This window comes from Diaphorina citri, unplaced genomic scaffold (assembly GCF_000475195.1).
Source record: "Diaphorina citri unplaced genomic scaffold, Diaci psyllid genome assembly version 1.1 scaffold2432, whole genome shotgun sequence".
NCBI classification, from domain to species: Eukaryota; Metazoa; Arthropoda; class Insecta; order Hemiptera; family Psyllidae; genus Diaphorina; species Diaphorina citri.
The window spans coordinates 64,312-73,542 of NW_007379854.1; the positions used below are offsets into that span (position 1 = coordinate 64,312).

Here is a 9,231-nt window from a genome sequence, read left to right on the forward strand (position 1 = left end):
CAAAAAATTCATTGTATTGAAACAGTTTAGGAAAAACAAAATAACCAGAGTAAAAAGGGAATATCAAGCCTTAAAAGAAATAACAAACTATATAATACAGTAACATAAAACATAAAGATTCTAAAAAATCCTAAAAAAACACAAACATTTAACATTAAAAATATCCACTTTTATAATGCGGGTGTCCTGAATTTATAAAACCACCCTCATACAGCGCTATCGGATGCACATTTGTGCAGGAATGCTGCAAAAGGAGAAACCAACATCAGTCAATACACCCCTCTTAAAACTTTAATACTTCTTGCTTTTCTTCTCCTTCTTCCTTACTGCAAATCTGCAAGGGTTCTGCTTTATTCCTCACACCCCCTTTTTTGTTTGCTTGGGTCTTAAATTTTAGTGACATATAGATGCATTAACAATAATGATGAGCACATTAACTATTTACAAATCAATACAAGTATACTACAATAACTTTCAGAACAATAGTTAAACAACTTGAGAATTGCCCAACAACAAAACCAAATTTGGCTAGAAAAAATACAGTGTACCATATGGGTATCGAAAATGTAATCAAATATGCCCTATTTATACCAAAAATAAAATATATCTCTTAATAGGTTGGTACAACAGACAAACTAAAATATATCTAAACATTACAATGAGACGTTGTCCTACTAAAAATTCTCAATTATCTATTTACAAAAAATATGGCTACCTAAATAATAAACTAAAGGTCAAGCTTGATTGGTCCTTTAATTTTACGACCACTCCTGGACATAGTAGGTAGTTTTGGCTCATAGCTCACAATATTAGGAGCAGGATTGAACTGTCCTGATCCCTCAGTGTTGAGCATGGAAGAAACAACAGTTTTCTTTCTTTCCATGTTGATCTCTTCTTCGTCAAATTCTGAAACTACTTGAGGCCAATTTTCGGGATTACTTTTTAGCCATGTTGGTCCCTCCCACCATCTGCTTTTAACAAACCCTTTGGGATAACAGCCTCGTGAGGGAAGGTCTGCTGGATTCATTTCGCCAGGGACATGCTTCCATGTACACCCTTCTGAGAGTTGTTTGATTTCCACAACCCTGTTGCGCACATACACATCCCACGGATCATTCCGTTCTAGCCATGCCAATACGGTAGAGGCGTCCGTCCGAAATGTGGTTTTGACTCCGTCTAATTCGTAGTCCTTCACTACCGTCTGACACAATCTTGCAGCAATTAAAGCCGCCAATAGTTCGAGTCTAGGTATCGTCATTGGCTTGCTAGATTTTGAGGTGGGTGCTACACGAGCCTTACAAGCTAACAATCGTACCTGTATGTTCTGCTTGTGCTCTATGCGGAGGAAGACAACAGGAGGTTAGGTCTCGGAAACCGCAGCGGTCGCCGTGCGGGAAACCTCAGCGGTTTTGGTGTGTCAGCTCTCATATAATAGCTCTTACTGATCTCGAGATATTTTGTTTACAGACAGACACACAGACAGAAGGACAGACAAACACACACACAGACCAATGGCTGAAAATTTGGATTTAGGCTCAAGGGACCTCAAAACATGTTTTGGCATTAAAAACTGACTATCGAAAATTTGACCCGATTACATTACTTGCCTTCCTATAGGATAAGGAAAGTAAAAATGGTGCTTATACTGCTTATTTATATTGCTCGCATAGGACTGAAAGTCGCTTCAACTACTATTATAGCAGCATAGCAGGCTACTACTATTATTGTGGTCAAATTCTCAAACAATGTTGAGAATAATATTCCATACCTCGGCTGGGATTGAACCCACGCCCTCCTGTTTACCAGGCGAGCGTCTTGGCCACTACACCACCGAGCCAGGTAATAGAATATGATAAATATTGAGTAGATTAATAGAATAAGGATTTACTAGTTAACAACACACGTCTAAGGTTGTCTACATCGCAGTATGGTATAGGAACATTGTATTAACAGAATAGAATCGAGTACATATTATAATATAGAATAGAATAGAATGGAGTAGAATAAATCAGAGACTTACTTGTTGCCAACACACGTCTAAGGTTATTTGCATCACAGTATGGTATACATTGGATTAGGAGAAGCAAAATCATGGGACAAAGTTCTTCTATGAGTGTCAACCGAATATCCTTGTTAATATCTGAACTTTGACTGAATGAAAGAACCTGAAATATCAAATCAGCAGATATTAAATTGTCAGCCTAGTTAGCTTGTTGTTGTTGTTGTTGTTGTTGTAGCGGCTTTAGCTTTCGCCGAATGGCGATAGCAGAATAAAGAAAATATGTCTTTTTGTATCTGCTATACACCGGGGTGTTGTTGTAGCAACAGGCAAAATCCAATCTAATCGGGTGTCAGGCAAGGAATATTGTAACTTCTTGCTTATAGTTCATCCAGATCAATGTGACAGCAATGAGCCATCAACCCAAAATGAAGGAACCAATCAGATTACAGGAAATCCTTACATTGTTGCAATTCAGGTAAAGGTCTATTTTTGATAAACTCTCTCTTCTAAAATGCAGAGGTAGCTCTAAGTTCAGAGGTTGGATTCCAGAACCCTATTTTTGATGAACTCTCTCTTCTAAAATGCAGAGGTAGCTCTAAGTTCAGAGGTTGGATTCCAGAACAGGTAAGGTGGATATCGCCTTACCTGACTTTGTTTCACTGTCGGAGGAAGCACTGTGCAATATACCTTCCCCTTTCTCTACCATTGCACATGTGACATGTTTGGCAACAATGCCCATTATTTTGCTGTCACATTGATCTGGACACACTATAGGAGCAAAGTTTCATGGTACATAAGACGATGTTCTAAACTCCCAAAGTATGTTTGCCAGGACTTAGCAACAGAAACACAACATCCTAAATTCTATAAAAAAAAGTGCGCCCTGGGCTGAATTTTATATTTCTGTAAATAAAGCTTGATAATTTTTTTTTTATTATTAATAATTTAGGATAAACAATTAATTAAATAATTACCTTGTACTCTTTTCTCAGGAACTTGTGTCAAATTCTGCACACAATTCTTCGCCTTGATCCCTCTCATGACGTGATGAAGCGTTGTGCTGATGGCCAGGATATATCTGCTCACCCATTTGTGTTTGTCTTGAAGCAATGTGTCACGGCCTGGGAGCCTGTGCTGGATATTATTTCGCTTGCAACCAGGTAATTATATTCGATTCACAAAAAGCCCACCACGAACCCTTTCATCCCGGCTTATTTTAGGAAGAATCTTTCAATTTTTCTGATCAGATATTATTATTTGGGCTATATGTATATAAATGAGGACTCTACAAAGTTTTATGTCCTCCTAGGACTACTGAACAAAAATCGATCTGGAGACAAAACCAGACAACGGTTGGCGGCATTTTACCGCTTTTTGGCGGTTTTCGGTGTAATTTAACAATATCTCGGGAACGGTATAAGCTAGAGACTCGAAATTTGGTATGTAGTTCTTTTCGGTGTAATTTAACAATATCTCGGGAACGGTATAAGCTAGAGACTTGAAATTTGGTATATAGTTCACAAATGTGACAAGGATGCAACACAAAACGTTTGGTTGAGATGGTGGCGGTATTTTGACCGCTTTTGGACAGATTTCGACCGTTTTTTGGCGGTTTTCAGCTATAGCGACAAAACGGTTAGATTGTAAAAGTCAGGGTAAAAGAACACTCAAATAAGCATCATTCAATAGGATAAGGAAAGTCGTGTGATGTTCACACCAGATTTTTTTACTTTGCTTTTTCAGTTCCAACTCTTCTCAACCTATGGACCTTAGCTACTTTATTCCCGTGTTCACTCACGTCCTCTGCACTAGAGATCCACTACTCAACCGCGCCGCTAAACAATCTGCCTGGCAGCTGCTCACTAGACTCACAACCGAGAGAGCGCAGGTTCGAGTCCTGCTCGAACATTTCGCTTGGTACCAAGTATGTATCGTTGAATGAAAATGTCTTTTTTCCTTCCTATAAAACTAGTATGTATAGCGTCGCTATACTTTGGTAATAGAAAGTGAAAATCTGGGGTGAACACTGAACATATCACCACTTTACTTATCCTTGAATATGTATAGGGGGAGATAGAGGGAACTGTAAAGAACTAAACACAAAAGAAAACTTTTTTTTCTAGTCGACCGTCGCGTGGATTGATGTCGACCATGTGTGGACTCAGCTTGACAACGGGGGTTTTATCTTCCTGAAATCGAAGGAGGACAGACTAGTAGAAAGCCAATGGACATTATCTGTTGAGGATAAAATCCGCCCCGGGCGGGAATCGAACCCGCTACCTAGCGCTTACAAGGCAGACGCGCTATCCTCCAACAAACTAGGTTGGAGGGGGAACTGTAACTGCTCGTCCCGAAAGCGATGAGAGTTAGAGAGAAGAAGGAGAGTATAACAGAACTCAGCCGTTCCGAGAACGAACCTAACCTGTTCTAGTTCTATTTTTAATTCTATTTCCCATCTTTTCTTCCAGAGTTGTACACCGAATGATGATTCTGCCCAATCATTTCTCCATCACATTTATCCTTCCATTGTTGCCATTCACCCATCTTATGCAGCTCTGTTTTTGTTGTATTATACGAACCTCCTGGTAACCAATTTGGAAACACATAGCGGCAACACTGTATTGCTATGGCAACACATAGACACACTCCTAACCAAGGTAAGTCACATGTATCCTTCCATTGTTGCCATTTTTCCGTGTTAAATCGCTCTGTTCCTGGTGTATTTGGAAACACATAGCGGCAACACTGTATTGCTATGGACACACTCCTAACCAAGGTAATATTGCCCAGTGCCCTAAATCACCAAAGTATGGAAAAGTATCTTACAAGTGTAATAGCCAATGGAAAAGCAGAATTTTGAATTTAAACGAATCATGTCAAAATATGGAATTGTAAATACTTTTCCATACTTTGGTGATTTAGGACACAGATGGTCACCCATCCATATACTTACCACGCGCAACGTTGCGTATTATATTGAGCACTGGTGTATTGAATGGGCTATCATTGTTGGCAAACTATGCTGTGATATTCACTTAAGTTTTGAAGAAGCTCTCTGCTTTACCGCTATTAGTTATTTATTTAAAGAGATAGCTTGGTTGGTAGTGCGTCTGCCTTGTAAGTGCTAGGCCGCGGGTTCGATTCCCGCCCGGGGGCGGATTTTATCCTGAAGGGATAAGGTTCGTTCTCGGAACGGCTGGCTTTCTCCTATCCTGTCTTCTTTCTCTTTTCGATTTCGGGACGATAAGACCTTAGCAGTTATAGTTCCCTCTGTCAAAGATTTCATCCATTGAACTGTATTCTGTAACTGCTAAGGTCTTACCGTCCCGAAAAGCGCAGAGAGAAGGGAGACAGGATTGGGAACATCATCTGTTTAGGATTGAATCCTCCCCGGGCGGGAATCGAACCCGCGACCTAGCGCTTACAATTCAGACGTGCTACCCTCCAAGCTAACTATAGTGTGTCCAGATCAATGTGACAGCAAAAAAATAGGCATTGTTGCCAAACATGTCACATGTGCAATGGTGAAGAATCTTTAAAAGGGGAAGCTATATTGTACAGTGCTTCCTCCGGCAGTGAAACAAAGTCAGGTAAGGCGATATCCACCTTACCTGTTCTGGAATCCAACCTCTGAACTGCTACCTCTGTTGCTACCCTCCAAGCTAACTATAGTGTGTCCAGATCAATGTGATAGCAAAAAAATAGGCATTGTTGCCAAACATGTCACATGTGCATTGGTTAAGAATCTCTAAAAGGGGAAGCTACATATATTGCACAGTGCTTCCTCCGACAGTGAAACAAGGTCAGGTAAGGCGATATCCACCTTACCTGTTCTGGAATCCAACCTCTGAACTTAGAGCTACCTCTGCATTTTAGAAGAGAGAGTTTATCAAAAAATAGACCTTTACCTGAATTGCAACAATGTAAGGATTTCCTGCAATCTGATTGGTTCCTTCATTTTGGGTTGATGACTCATTGCTGTCACATTGATCTGGATGAACTATAAGCAAGAAGTTACAATATTCCTTGCCTGAAACCCCCGATTGATTGGATTTTGCCAGTCACTACAACAACAAGCTAACTAGGCTTACAATTTAATAGGTATGTTAAATGTTAATGCAGTTTCTTTGTGTTATTATGTCACAACTTTGGTGCTCACTGCAGCATACATATATCAATAATCCTAAAATCCAATGTTTACCTACCATGCTGGCATCGGTTGCTATGCGCAATTATATGTCATAGCTACTCATTTTCCTCACGAGGCTGAGTAGGCCCCCGCAACAGCCAGTCATGGAATCAATCATTTGCATGATACAAATTTCTTGACCCCGCCGGGAATCGAACCCGGTTCTCCCGCGTGCAAGGTGAGCGCAGTGACCACTACATCATGGGAGCTGACCCAATTTAATATCTGCTCATTTGATATTTCAGGTTCTTTCATTCAGTCAAAGTTCAGATATTAACAAGGATATTCGGTTGACAATTATAGAAGAAATTTGTCCCATGATTTTGCTTCTCCTAATCCAATGTATACCATACTGCGATGCAAATAACCTTAGACGTGTTTTGGCAACAAGTAAGTCTCTGATTTATTCTACTCCATTCTATTCTATTCTATATTATAATATGTACTCTATTCTATTCTGTTAATACAATGTTCCTATACCATACTGCGATGTAGACAACCTTAGACGTCTGTTGTCAACTAGTAAATCCTTATTCTATTAATCTACTCAATATTTATCATATTCTATTCTATTACCTGCCTCGGTGGTGTAGTGGCCATGACGCTCGCCTGGTAAACAGGAGGGCGTGGGTTCAATCCCAGCCGAGGTATGGAATATTCTCAACAATGTTTGAGAATTTGACCACAATAAGATTAGTAGCCTGCTATGCTGCTATAATAGTAGTTGAAGGGACTTTCAGTCCTTCAGTCCTATTTGAGCAATATATATAAGCAGTATAAGCACCATTTTTACTTTCCTTATCCTATAGGAAGGAAAGTAATGTAATCGGGTCAAATTTTCGATGGTCAGTTTTTAATGCGAAAGCACGTTTTGAGGTCCCTAGAGCCTAAATACAAAGTTTCAGCCATTGGTCCGTGTGTGTGTCTGTCTGTCCTTCTGTCTGTTTGTCTGTCTGTAAACAAAATATCTCGAGATCGGTAAGAGCTAGAGACTTGAAATTTGGTATGTAGATGTCAAATGTGACAAGGATGCGACACGAAACTTGGTTAAGATCGGTGCAACGGTTGGCGGTATTTTACCGCTTTTTCGGTTTTCGGTGTAATTTAACAATATCTCGGGAACGGTATGTATGAGCTAGAGACTTGAAATTTGGTATGTAGTCCACAAATGTGACAAGGGTTTCAAAACGTTTCGTTGAGATAGGTGCTGCGGTATTTTGACCGCTATTTGGCAGTTTTCGACCGATTTTTGGCGGTTATCAGCTATACCGACTAAACGGTTAGAGATGTTGTAAAAGTTAGGGTATGAGAACAAGAACACCCAAAATAAGCATCATTCCATAGGATAAGGAAAGTCGTGTGATGTTCACACCCGATTTTTATTATTTATTTTTCAGGTACAATTCTCATCCAAAATTTCAGCATCGACCCCGTGCTAAGTTCTGCCTGTCTCATGCCTCTCCTTCCCTGGCTATCCAGTCTCTCAGCGACCGGTAGCGGCTCTTCCGAAAGCAGTAGCTACCCTTCAGTGACTAGTAACAACTCAGGGACCAGTGACGATCCTTCAATGACCCATAGACACTCCTCTGCACTCGGTAGCGACCCCTTGGCGATCGGTAGCTACGAAAGCAATGAGCAACGTATTAGAGAAACGCTGAAATATGACATTCAGCGGTTTATTGGCTTGATACTGACAAGATTGAGCGTCCCTGACAGTCCCAGAACTGAGCTCACAAAAGGCAAGTAAAGTAAGACGATTACCTACATAAGTAAAATCTTTAAATGTTCAAGTTTGAAAAAAAAAAAAAAAAAAAAAAAAAATTTCCAGCATTTTAAGTTTCAAAGGAAATAAAAGGCAAGTCTAGCGACTTGAGACAAGAAGTCTGAAGTACCTATACGGCCGTGTTGACATAGCGCGTGTGTTGTAACATTAAACGATCTTTTACAGTATCGCGGATGGTTTTGTCTAATTAGCTCAACGACTCTCCGCTCAGAAACCGAGGCCCTTGTAAACTACACTGCAGCAAGCGATGTCTTGCCCCTCGCCGCACTACGGGCAAACTGCAGTTATCAAGTAGCGTCAAATGCCGATAAGAAAACTTTAGCTAAATAGAGGCCCTCAGGATCTGTTCTAGCATCTTCTTTTTGCTGTTTTACACGCAACGCAGGAGTAAAAGAGGGAGGCGAGATACTGAACCTATGAATAGATCGGGTTCATAGGGCGTTGACTCAAGATAACTCTATCCTGACCTTATGAGGTACGGACTAATTTGAGACACGACAGTAAATGTAAGAGAGATGACTCACATACTGTCTTCGACACTTAGAAGCGTGTTACAAAGCGCACGCAATAACAGAAGGAGAAACTAGTCCTGGTAAGAAGAAGAAGAAACTAAGGAACTTAATCTTGGTTTGTTAATAAAAACTTTTACTCATTGCAAACAACACAATAATTCCAGAATATCCATAATTTAATAACTTGTTCGTAGGTTGGTTTTATTTTACGTCAAACACAATAATACAGTGTAACAGTGGTTGAAACCATGAGTGACGTCGTAACCATCTAAAAGGGGTTATAGAGTTATTAGGATTTTAGGTTACAAAATGGATGGTAGACGACCGTGGCCAGCGATATGCGTAAATATACAGTATCGATGAGTAAAAAAGGAGTGCTCCGACTCACCCCGGGGCGTTGTCGGTCAGTGCCTTAGGTAGTAAAACCGTACTATGTTTATAGAACTGGGGGCGGCCCTTAGCTTGGCTCAGAGGCGCACGTTCCGCTCGCGTCATTGGTGATGTGGTACCCTCGACTGTTCGACTGGACGTAGAGTTGGTTTTATCTTACCCTTCTTTATTACAATGTTGTGTATCCTATAGATTATATTTCTATTGCTTATTGTTTATATAAAAACAGTGGGGCAGACGGAACATTCGCGATCCCCGCCTAAAATAGGATTTGCCTATTACAAGCAAGAGCCTTGCGACCGAAACAGGATAGGACAAGGATTAGAAGCTAACGCCCTGTCCATTCTGGATAGTT

General features: G+C 40.4%; 1 protein-coding gene across 1 annotated transcript in view; it reads left to right on the forward strand.

Moving 5' to 3' along the window:
• The window catches only part of LOC113471439, a 15,526-nt gene extending 7,588 nt beyond the window's left edge, over nucleotides 1–7,938 (forward strand). The window contains exons 2-6 of the mRNA XM_026830584.1: nucleotides 2,995–3,162; nucleotides 3,746–3,926; nucleotides 4,471–4,659; nucleotides 6,437–6,581; nucleotides 7,589–7,938. Coding sequence (XP_026686385.1) covers nucleotides 3,050–3,162; nucleotides 3,746–3,926; nucleotides 4,471–4,659; nucleotides 6,437–6,581; nucleotides 7,589–7,938 — 978 coding nt within the window. The 5' untranslated portion in view covers nucleotides 2,995–3,049. The remainder of the gene's footprint in view (nucleotides 1–2,994; nucleotides 3,163–3,745; nucleotides 3,927–4,470; nucleotides 4,660–6,436; nucleotides 6,582–7,588) is intronic.
• Nucleotides 7,939–9,231: the final 1,293 nt, after the last annotated feature.